The sequence below is a fragment of the Mytilus galloprovincialis genome, chromosome 6 (assembly GCF_965363235.1).
Source record: "Mytilus galloprovincialis chromosome 6, xbMytGall1.hap1.1, whole genome shotgun sequence".
NCBI lineage: Eukaryota > Metazoa > Mollusca > Bivalvia > Mytilida > Mytilidae > Mytilus > Mytilus galloprovincialis.
Window position 1 is genome coordinate 74,974,584 of NC_134843.1, and position 12,882 is coordinate 74,987,465.

The 12,882-nt window shown below is 29.3% G+C and overlaps 1 protein-coding gene across 11 annotated transcripts in view; it reads right to left on the reverse strand.

Moving 5' to 3' along the window:
• The window catches only part of LOC143080326 (uncharacterized), a 48,736-nt gene that overhangs the window by 17,481 nt on the left and 18,373 nt on the right, over nucleotides 1–12,882 (reverse strand). For 3 of the 11 annotated variants that reach the window (XM_076256113.1, XM_076256110.1, XM_076256111.1), the window contains 5 exons: nucleotides 11,939–12,079; nucleotides 10,225–10,389; nucleotides 8,731–8,859; nucleotides 7,117–7,257; nucleotides 4,120–4,591 (listed from right to left, as the gene is read on the reverse strand). In XM_076256113.1, the coding sequence (XP_076112228.1) occupies nucleotides 4,120–4,591; nucleotides 7,117–7,257; nucleotides 8,731–8,859; nucleotides 10,225–10,389; nucleotides 11,939–12,079 (1,048 nt within the window). The remainder of the gene's footprint in view (nucleotides 1–4,119; nucleotides 4,592–7,116; nucleotides 7,258–8,730; nucleotides 8,860–10,224; nucleotides 10,390–11,938; nucleotides 12,080–12,882) is intronic. The other 8 variants (XM_076256119.1, XM_076256117.1, XM_076256116.1 and 5 more) reach the window with 5 other exon arrangements.

Consider the following 12,882-nt stretch of genomic DNA (forward strand, 5'->3'; position numbering starts at 1 on the left):
TGATAAACATATACAAACAATTTCTGAGTAAATGGTAGATTTATCAGATACATTTTGTCAGAAATATTTTATTTTTAATAATTTTTGACAGTGTTGTTTTTTTTTCTGTATGGTTACCGTTCACAATATTATATAGTAACCAAGTTCATCTTTCATGAGTTTTAAGATATGTTAAAGTATCTGTACTATATTGACAATTACATGACATAATGTCTCTTTATGTGGTGTTCCAAAAAACTTTTTGAGAAAATTCCAAGTTAATGGAATTACAATAAATTTTAACATCTAATAATAATTCTTGATTTTTAAGAGATCATGTGGTGAATTATAGTACAGAGTCCTTAAGGTGTATATATTTCAGGATGTAGACCTAAAGTGAAGGGCATATTTCTTAAAATCATTAATACGTTTGTTTCAATAACTTTCATAGACAGATATCTAAAGTTTATAAGTAACATAGATTATTCTACATCTGTGTCTGAAAAAGCTTTAAGCTTGCAACTGACTAGTACAAACACATTACAGATTTAAAAATTTATCTCCTTTAACACCTTAGGTCCTTATTCAATTATATTACACACTATATAAGAATGCACACAGAGAGAAATGTGGTATGACAATCCACATATATAATAAATTACTCATGAATACTGACTGTTTTATAAATTGACATTTCTTCTTAATATTGTGAAACAATCAATATTCATTATATTTATAAGCATATTAGTATAAAAAATTGCTGAAAAAACAACACAAACACTTGTGCATATTATGTTTTGATTTATATATTATATAAGTAAGGGTGAAAGAACAGGAGTTAGTTTGGTTTAGAAAATCTAGCCAACTGTAGCAAAACAACCCATGAAGCAAACAGATAGGGCAAATTGTTCAAAACATACTTTTTTATGAGATGAATTATAGGAAAAAGTTTCTTTTTATGAAATGACCATATTTTATTATTTTTATACTATAAATATATGGATCAGTGCTTGCAATTGCAAAAAACGTTTTTGAGACCATATAAAGATATCAACAGCTGAATATAAATGAAATTTTTGAAATATTTCAAGTTCATAGAGTTTGAATCATCTTAAAATTCCAATGCCTGATATATATTTGCTTCAATTCACTGTCAATCACATTAGCTGCCACTTGCACAAATTAAGTATTAAATTGTCCTGTACCTTTGTATATTTATTGACAAGTTTGATAATAATCTCAGAAATTTCAGTCTGCAAAAGATAGATATAGGCATTTATTGATCATTACTGACAAATGGGTGAACAAAATATTCCATTTCCATTTTTTTCATGAATGAAGACTTTATTGAAGAATGAAAGAATAAAGTTCATGACCATACAATTGGATATACCAACTGTGTACTGAAAACTTTCAACTAACAATAGCATGGAGAAATCGTTGTAGCTACCATCCACAATGGATATTTTTGAATATCAACAAGAGATTTTATGTGAATATATAAGTTAAATATACTTGCCGGATTTGGTTGCACTTCCAATAAGATTACCAATGTTAGAAAATCTATTGAGTCAACCCAAGACAAAGATTTATTATCCAAATCCTCAGATGTTAAGTCTAAATGCATGGCTTCTCTCGACCGAAATTTTGAAACAGATAGCTTTTCAAAGTCAGCTAGAACCCTGCTCAATGCATCTTGGCGAGTATGAACACAGAAAGATTATTCTGCCAAATTCGAAAAGTACTGTAGTTGGTGTGATACAAAACAAATTTATCCATATACAGCTACTTTGAATCAGGTTGCTGATTTTTTAGCATTTTTATTTGAATCAGGGTTGCAATATCATACAATATCTGGTTAGCGGTCAATGTTATCAGCGGTACTACCTCCAGTTCAAAATTGTCCAGTTGGTCAACATCCTTACATTTCTAGACTGATTAAGGGCGTTTTCCATTCTAGACCTCCTAAAGTCAAATTATTTCCAGAGTGGAATTTAGAAGTTGTTTTAAAAGCTTTAGAAAAACAACCTTTTGAACCATTAAATGAGGTGCCACTCCAGTTTTTAACTTTGAAAACAGTTTTTCTTACTGCAATAACAACTTTCAGAAGGTGCAGTGATTTACATAGTCTTAGGATCGACCAAGAGTCAATGAAGATACAAAATAAGGGTATCACTTTTATTAGACATGGTTTAGCAAAACAGGATAGACAGTCATTTTGGGGCTAAAATTCATGTATCACATTTCAAAGACAGACCTTTATTAGATCCTAAAAGGTCCATTTCTGTATATTTAGAAAGAACTAAAGTTATTAGACAGAAGTTACAATTAGCAGACAAAGTCAAACTTTTTATTGCTATGAAAGAACCTCGCAAACCAGTAGGTACAGCTACAATTGCTAGTTGGATTGTTCAAGCAATAAAAGAATCATATTCAGATGAAAATTTAAAAGTTAATGCTCATTCCACTCGTGCAATTGCTCCAAGTTGTGCATTATACAAAGGGCATCCACTCAATCTATTTTGGATGCTGCAGATTGGTCATCTGAATCCATTCCACATTTGTTAAGTTTTATTTGAGGGATTTAGATACCGACAAATTTTTAGAATAAAATATATATATTTTATTTCAGAATGATGATTAGTACAGTTGTAAATACCATTTGACTTGTATATATGTTAGTTACTGTTTTTGGTGTTATCATGGTTATGATGTAATTGGTGATGGATTTTAAAGTAAAGAAGAAATTTATCCACCTTCCGAAGACCATTCACTGCTTTGTAATCAGTGAGTATATATACATTCTATAATGTAAATGTATCAGGCAAGTATATTTAACTTATTCACATAAAATGGATATTTTTGAATATCAAAAAGAGATTTTATGTGAATATATTAGTGAAATATACTTGCCTGAATCCACCTCCACCCCTTCATAAATTTCTTGTGATGTATGGTTGATAATTTATATTATCAATTAAATGCAACATTAAAACTAATTTTTACCTAGGTGATTTCTACTTAGGATAGTTTGTGGGGTTTACACCCTGAAGCGGATACGGTATTTTAAATTCCGGATCACCCGGGTGTTTGCGATGAGAGTATTCTAATACGCGGAACGTATTCGGTATTCTATAATGTAAATGTATCAGGCAAGTATATCTAACTTATTCACATAAAATTAATTTTCTTCTTCAAATTTTTTGGAAACAGTGACCCTGACTATTCCAATCAAGCACATGAAACTCAAATTACCATTTTGAAACAAACTTCCAAGTTTTTTAAACAGTTCCTTGTCATTTGACCTATTGCTTTTTTTCCCTTCCCTATATCTCTATTCTATATAAATTTCATTTCAAACAAGCAAAAGTAACTCTTGGACAACAAATTATTCAATTTTGTTTCTAGTAACCTTGACCTATTGGTCCTAGATAATCCATAGGGTTCTTCACCTTTTCGTAAAGTTCCATCAATATACATTTTTAAGGCTTATAAGGAAACTTCAGTTACCATTTTGAATCAATCCTGTCCACCATTTTTATTTATAAAACTGACCTTGCTCTTTCAAATCAAGCAAGAGAAACTTAAATAACAATTTGGAAACAAGTTTCCCCTCTTCTTTTTATGATAATGAGTATGAGTGACATTGACCTTTGACCTTTTGTTACCAAATCAACAGCCCTCTCTATTCCCTATATTTTCAGCTATAGATATAAGTTATATATACATATCAATCATAGAATACAATTGATTCATATGCAGAAAAAGTTTGTTCCATTTAAAGACATAAGAAAGGACCGATGGATGAAGAGATGAATATTTGCTCTTTGAAATTTTTTGGGAGCATTGTAATATGTATTGAATATAGAAATAACATCCTAATTTCACAGAAATTTCCTTACAATTATGATAAATGAAACATTAAATGGGAGGTAACCGCAAAAAGGATATGGCTCTTGATTAATGAATGGATCATTGTAAATTCATTGATTATAACCTATTACTTTTCATCTTTTTTACGATTTTTCCTTGCTTTAAGACCTTTAAAAGTTGCCTGTATTTTAACAGCTGCTTTTTCAACATCAGGGTCTTTTAAATCAATATCTATTTCTTCCTCTTGACCTTGACCTGATTTCTCACCTTCAGTCTTCTTTTCTGTTTCCTCTGTTTTTTCTTCTTCTTTCTTTTCTTCCACAGATGTTTCACTCTTCTTGTCCTGGATTCCTTTCCGTGTTTTATATCCTTTGAATCCTGCCTGAATTTTCGTTGCGGCTTTTTCCACTTCTGGATCCGTTAAGTCAATATCTACTTCCTCTTCTTTAGAATCAGTTTTTGTTTCTTCCACTTTAGATTCAGTTTTTGTTTCTTCCACTTTGGATTCAGTTTTTGTTTCTTCCTTAGATTCAGTATTTGAATCTGATTCTTTCGTTTTACCCTCCTCTACTTGTCCTTGTAATTCTTTTCTTGTTTTATAACCTCTAAATCCAGCTTGAATTTTAAGTGCTGCATCAGCAGTTGCTGGATCTTCTAAATCAATATCAACTTCTTCCTCTTGTTTCTCTTCTTTCTTTGCTTCTGTCTTTTCTTCTGTCTTTACTTCAGTTTCAGATTTCTGAAAAAGAATCATTCAATTATTATCATATACATTCACCCAGGATGAATAATTAAAATCCTGAAGACAATTAAATAAATCAAAATCTAGCAAATCAATTAAGATTGAAATAAAAATCTCTGTTGAATATACACATGAATTATTAAATGAAAGCAAAGCAAATATTTAAATAAGCATATAAATATGAATGACAATTTAAACATAAATAGGTATGAACAATGTATGAAATCATATAGCAAATCATGTATGAAATGAAATTACTATCGAATCAAAATCAATTGTTGATATAAAATATGTATTACTCTGTCAATTGAAAAAACATCAGTGCTAATCTACATTTAATGTTTATAAAGTAATATTGTAACTTAAACTCCCTTGACATTAAATCTTTGATGAATTAAACATAACAAAAGAGAAGTTCAAAAAACAGATACCAGTCTATACAGAAACTAAAAAATACATATCCTAAATATATATACTTCTATAACTCAAACATTTTACATCACACTTTTATGTCTTATCTAAACCAGATTGATACACTATAAAACAAAATGTCACCCTTCGCTGTACTGTGAAATATAGTCACTTAGGTTTGCTGCAATAGTCTTAGATAATCAGAGTGCAATAACACTATAAGATGTTAAAAGATGATATATACAGTATGGTCAACTACTTAAACAATCCTACCAAGTATGAACACTATCTGTCAAGCCATTTCAAGAGGAATTAATTTTTCAAGGGTTTCTTTGCTTATCAACAGTCAACCCATACACCCCCCCCCCTCCCTCACAAACAAAAATTCAATGTCATATTTCCAGCAAGCATTGTAAAATCAGTAAACATGTTGACAGAGAAACCATTGTGTTCAAATGTCGGTCAAGACTGTTCTGTCAAATGACATATGCAAAAATAATAATATCCAAATAATGGTAAAGTGTGATACCTAAAGATAATAATGACAAACAATTTTACCAAGAACAAAAGCTTTCTGGCAAACAGTCTCAGTAGAGTGTGTTCATAATTACTTAAGGTACTGTCACCTAGTTACAATTGAAAATCCTACCAAATAAAGAATCTTTCTGGAAAATACTTCTTTAGATTACATGTTGATACAATTGTGAAATCAAGGTTAAAGTCCAATATAAACTCCATATCTAAATGTTGGTAGAATATGGTTCACTACTCGTAGTGTCAAACAGTCCTAACAAGTATAAAGCTTTTGTTGGTAGAATATGGTTCACTACTCGTAGTGTCAAACAGTCCTAACAAGTATAAAGCTTTGTGTCATCTTATGTTAAGTTACCTGGATAAAATATCCGAAAGGAACAAAAAAATAACTTAATAACAATTAAATAAAATGGCAAACATTCTACCTACATGTACTTATACACTGAAAGGAAGAAATTAACATATCTCAAAATAAACAAAAGTCTATAATAACTTCATTCAGATATAAATATGATATTTCTTTATCAATGAAAAACAGACCATTTTCACATGAAAACCAAATGATTTAATTAGAAGTTTGATATTTGTCTACAACTTGACTCCAATAAAGAGAATAAAATTTTATTAACAATAAAATAAAACAATAAAAAATATGAGATTATTAGTTATTAGATAGAAGTATTTAAAAAAATATTAAAAATATATCTTGAATATGCATGCGTTATAAAAGCATTCGCAAGCACATGAGATTTAGAAGAGTCCTTGGTGCTGAACCTTTAGATTTATATGAAGTGATTTGTGGACTTGTTTGCCTTTTCATCAGTTTGTTGTCACTTTTTCTCTAACCTATGAGTTTTGATTATTCCTTTGGTGTCTTTAACCTCCTTAGTATCTTATGCAAATGTGTTAAAAACATATCTTTTTGTGAGCTACGACTCATATCTCATTATTTCAAAAAATATTTGAAACTGAAAGGGCACTTTTAGGCATTATTTTGCAATTTCAGGTTTGGTATGATATCATTGATACCTTAACCATTAATTCTGTCTTATTTGACCTCATTCTATTTATTTATCATTAAAAATAACATAATAATGAAAAGATAAAGGTAAATGTATCTAGTGTTTTTGATTTTTCAGCAAACATAATATTTCTTATCATAAATTCATCTTTATTGAAGTTGCACAGGCATAAACTATAGATATACATGTATATAGGTTATAAATGTCTTTAACTAATACAGTTGCATTAGTACAAATATATATATGAAAGTGATAAATAGAAATACTATACCAGCTCAGGTTTTACAAGTAAAGAGTAAACATGCATATATATACAGACAAAAACATTAGGTCAAACCAACACATAAAGGAAAGTTTCCAGCTGATTTTAGCTGACTAAGGAATAAAATTTTACTTAAGCTATGGATTATATCTACAATTATTAGTATGTTTAATGAAGGAACTATAAGACTATAGAGATAAATATGTATAACCAAACTATAAATACAGAGAAACTAAAACAGACAAGGCAGGCATGGATATATAAAACGGAAAACGGAGAAAAAAAAATCAAACCTTAGATTGCATTTCTTTGCGAGTTTGGAAACCCTTAAAGCCTGCTTGAATTTTAATGGCAGCTTTTTCAACATCCGGATCATTTAAATCTATATCTACTTCTTCTTCTTCTTCTTTTTTCTCTGGTACTTTCTCCTCAGACTATATTGGGTCAAAGAAGATAATACTATTTATAGTAACAATTAAGGTACTTTTTCCTCCGACAATACTGGGTCAAAAAAGATAATAGTATTTAGAGAAACTAAAGAGTAATTTTCCATTTAGGTGGCAAAAATTGTTTGAATCAAACTGCAACAAGTAAAACCATTCATATACTAGTAGTCATTTACATAAGGGATGCTTATTTTGGAATAAACACAAATATGTAAAATCTACAAATAAAAAGACATATTTAAAAACTCTTCTATTTTTATTTTTGTAATGTTAAGCAACTAAACATATATATTTGTGCACACCTTATCCTAAAAAAATGAGATAGTTGTATGAACACAAAAATTGTGCACATCTTTACATAACCTGTGTCACGATATATTTGTATGAACATAATAACTGTGCACCCTTCAACTCAGATTGATGATATATTTGTATGATCGTAATAACCATGCACCCTTTATCTGTCAAAGTAATGATATAATTGTATGACCAACATGTCTGAAACCACATGTTAACAAGAGTGCACAAGCTGAAATGTCTCGCCTTCTGTACTAATCATTGATATAATGTTGATAGTCCTAAATATAAAGCTTAATTACAGATTCAGATTCAATATTTTATTATAGTCTCACCACATACAAACATAAAATGAGATTCACATACTTAGATTTAAAACATTAAAACATTTGCATTGCATGTACCAATCTTAAAAAGATTTATGAGAGACAACTGTCAAATAAACTTAATTAACCAAAAAAACTAAACATTGACCAATGAACCATGAAAATAAGGTCAAGGTCAAATGAACCATGCCAGACAGGCATGTACAGCTAACAATTCTTCCATACATCAAATATAGTTGACCTATTATTTATAGTTTAAAAAAAACCAGATCAAACACAAAACCTTAACACTGAGCAATGAATCGTGAAAATGAGGTCAAGGTCAAATAAAACCTGCGGGACTGACAAATAGATCATAAAATATTTCCATACACCAAATATAGTTGACCTATTGCAATAAGTATTAGAAAAAAATACCAAAACTCAAATACTTAACTTTGACTACTGAACCATGAAAATGAGGTCCAGGTAAGATGACACCTGCCAGCTAGACATGTACACCTTTCAATCATTCCACAAAAACTTAACTATAACCACTGAACCATGAAAATGAGGTAAAGGACATTGGACATGTGACTTACGGAAACTTCATAACATGAGGCATCCATATACAAAGTATGAAGCATCCAAGTCTTCCACCTTCTTAAATATAAAGCTAACACCGCCGCAGCCGGATCACTATCCCTATGTCGAGCTCTCTGCAACAAAAGTTGCAGGCTCGACAAAAATATAAATCTGATTATCACATTATTAAAACTCCTTCACTAAAAACTTGTGGCATGGAATATACTCGACTAAAACTACTAAGCAATGATGAAAAAAAGAATATGGATCAAACCTTAGATTGCATTTCTTTTCGAGTTTGGAAACCCTTAAAGCCTGCCTGAATTTTAATGGCAGCTTTTTCAACCTCTGGGTCATTTAAATCTATATCTACTTCTTCCTCCTCTTTTGATGGTTCTTTTTCCTGTATGAATATGAGTGTGAAACAACAAACAATGATAAATGTAAGTAGCAAACTCAGTAGTGAAGCAGGAAGGTCACAAATTAGTGCATACTGTGGATTCAATATTATTTCGGGGGACACCAATTTTCTTAATTTCATAGGTACAGGTTAGCCATGAATTAAAATATTGAAATCAGTAAAAATTAAGTAAAGGTTTACATGCAGAGTTCTGCACAACCACAAAATCAAATATTTAAGAAAGTACAATTTTCTTCTATCCATGAAAAATTGGTATCCACAATTATAAATGAATCCACCCATATCAATTTTATTATTGCTTTAAAACATTGTTAGGACTTTTTTTTAATTTTTATTCATATCTCAAGTATTTCATAGATGTTCTAACAATATCTAAAATTAATTTATATTCAGTATTTTCTGAAAGCGCATTAATAAGAAGTAATTTATTTGACGTATTTTTCATTACAAATTTAGTCATAATTTTTCACAGTTCCTATTCTTTTTGATTATAATGTCGTGGTTAATAATAATATAATCATATATAATTCAAAATGCTAAAAAAATGGCTGAGATATGAAACTTTATGATGAACAGTTATTACAGTTTAACAAACAAAGAAGCCACATATTAAAACAATGATAGCAATCATGTGACCTAACAAAATAGAGTTGCTTAACTGTATTTTGGTAAATTACATACAAATAATCGCATCAAACTATCAATATTGTTGTGATGTAAAAATCTACTGGTATTAGCTATTGACACAATATTTTCAGACTGCAATTGCTATACACATGTTAGAAAAGTGTCTCTTTAAATTTTATTTTTGTAAACTACAATGAATTTGTTGTTTTACATAAATGGATTTGCCAGTTGTTTTATCTTAAAGCATGTATAAGCACTACTCCTGAGGAAAGAGGAATAATCCAAACTTTAATAAATTACATCAATTCTTTCAAGTTCATTACTTTTTTCTTGAAGAATCAATTATAACAAATACCAGGTAGAGAGGGAGCCAATAGCAATCACTCAAGATACACACGTGGCTTCTAAAAATGAACTAAAATCAAGTCTATTTAATTGTCTCTAGAAATTTAAGGTGTCTAGCATTTATCTAAGCAAAGAGCACAGAAAACAAGTCTAACAAATTATCAACACAAAGGATTTTGAAGCAACATGTAATCTTAAAAGTATGTTTTAACCTAGGTGTAGGAATAGATTTTGTGCATGGTGTAAATCAATCATAATAAGTTGTATACTTCTTTGAGATGTGACATTTTTTATTCTGGACATATGATTTGTAAAATTGAATATATAGTTTGACGATGAAGAAAAAAGTAGGAAAAAATCCTAATTCCTACAAACCTGGGTTGTTTGGACGTCAGTTTTGCTTAACATTTCTTTTCGTGTTTTGTGACCTCTGAAACCAGCTTGTATTTTTGTTGCTGCTTTTTCTACTTCTGGGTCATTGAGATCAATATCAACTTCTTCAGTTTCAGACTGTTTAGATTGGTCTACTTTTGTTTCTGACTGTGAAGTGCAAAAAGTTAATACTGCTATTAAACACTTGTGTGTGAAATTAAATGTTTAATTATCTATAAAAAGACTCAATGTAAAATTAACGTGAACACAGTGAATTCAAATATTGCTCAAACAAATCAATAACACTCATTCAAATTTTAAGTATTTTATGGACATTTAAAAAAAATATTAACTCTCAAAATATATGATTTATATTAATTTTCTGGGAAAATCCAATAAATTAATGATATAAAGTATAGAATATTTGTTTTCTTCAAATGATCTAAATTATACATAGAATATTTTTTAATTCTTCATTTAATTTAAATTAGTCCATAACATACATATATTTAAAAGCTCTGTTAAAAATTAAGCAGAAACAGAATATAGCATCACTAAAAAATAAGCATATGTATTCTTCACACAATGCAGTGGAAAATTAAACTGTTTGACAAGTTCTTGATTGCAAGGGGTTCACAATTCAATATATAATTTAGAAAACTTCAATCAATATGCATTAAAATAACTGATTCTGAAATATATATGTAGGTCAATTACTAAATTTGAATGCATACCAAAATAAAATATAACATTTAACACTGGATAGGTTGGATTATAATTGGCTAAAATATTATTCCAACTATTTTAGATAAACGAGTGAACAAGGGTTAAAACAAAAACATGTGAATTAATACTAACATAACTTAATACAAATACTAGCTGTTTTCTATGTTTAATTGATTGCAATTTTTTTTTACAGAGGAAAATATTAGTATAGCAAAGTAAAATCAACCAAGCCTCCATTTAGCAGAGAATTATTAAATATTATATGCACTTAAGTTTTTTATTGTTATAAACTTTAAAAATACATTTTGTTGTTCCAATTTTTTAATTTTTTTTTTTTTTTTTTTTTTATTTCAAATCAAAATTCAGAACCACATTTTATTTAAAATATCACTTTCCAGAGTGAAAAGGCGTTGAAACTAATGAAAATTCTGTTTCCGTTAACCTTGAAATAACATTAAAGCATTTGAGATTCTTTTCTGGTATTCTGCAAAAGTAATTCTTTGAGACATTATCAGGCATTGCTGCATTTGTTCATGCCATCACAATAGCCACCTCAAGGATTAAGTTATGAATTTTGAAATCAATATATATAAATATTGACCAATGACGAAATTGAATCTAGTAAATGAGTTATAATGAAAATGTAAAAAGAAAAACAGGAAAGAATAAACTGTTGGGAATGACAAAAGTGCATAAGATTATACAAACTTGACATTTCTTTGTTGAACAGGACAAGTAACCTAGATTTACGTGTTTTTTTTAACTAATACCAGACAACTATGAATAGCTTAATCAAAAGCACAAGTAGCCACTCTAAAGCAAACTATCACATGTTATTGAATTCTGGGGAATACTGACAGTCATCAAAATAAAAGGTTGGGTCAAGGATTTTCAAAAGGTCAACACAAATTGATGAGATTATGAATTCTGGGAAATACTGAAAGAGATCACAAATAAGGTGGGATTCTGAGGGTCAAATTGATCCACACACCTTAACATCAGTTTTGCTTTGCATTTCTTTTCGTGTTTGGTGACCTCTGAACCCTGCTTGTATTTTTGTGGCAGCTTTTTCGACTTCTGGGTCATTAAGGTCAATATCTACTTCTTCTTCCTTGGTTTCTGGCTGTTTTTCCTGAAATGTTATCACACATCAAACTTGAGTTAAACAAAACAAACAACACTGAAGTTAGCAATGATTAACAAAACACACAAACAAACACAAAAATTAAGACATTCACAAATGCATTTAGAGTTGAATCCCCTATTCTAGCAAAGCAAATTATGTGAATTTTGACTAAACATTTATTTTTATATTGGCTATTTACTAATTTTGACATTGAACATATGATCTATAATCATGATAATTTCTAATTCTACTTTATGATTGATTAGAAAATCTAATTGGAAAAATAGTAACACTTTCATAATGACAATCTATTGACACAGATCTTCGACTCAAAGCCAAAACAACAAGAAAACAACATAAAAACATTTAAATAAAGTCAAAATTAAATTTAATGACAAACAAACCATAGAAAAATAACAAACTTTTTTTTTACACTTCTCAACAAGTGTTTTAAACGATATTTGTTAAGAAATAAGTATTCCACAGAATAAAATATTTACCATAAATTAGGATGCTATGTTTTTGCTAGAGTATCAAAAGAACTAGTAAATTGTCCTGAAACACTGTAAATCTTCATCACCATAAAAGTACATAAATCTAACGTTCCTTAATAGAATGAGTTCCACTATGTTATGAAATTCACATATACATTTTCAGACAACCAAATGATGAAATGCAAGATGTATGCATAATAAGTGAAATGTAGCCAGGAATAAAAATGAAGCAAAAAGGAGATAAAAGACATTTAGTTATGTTAGTAGGGAGGCCTTTTCAGTTTTAGAAAATATAAATTTTTCATAAAATTTATT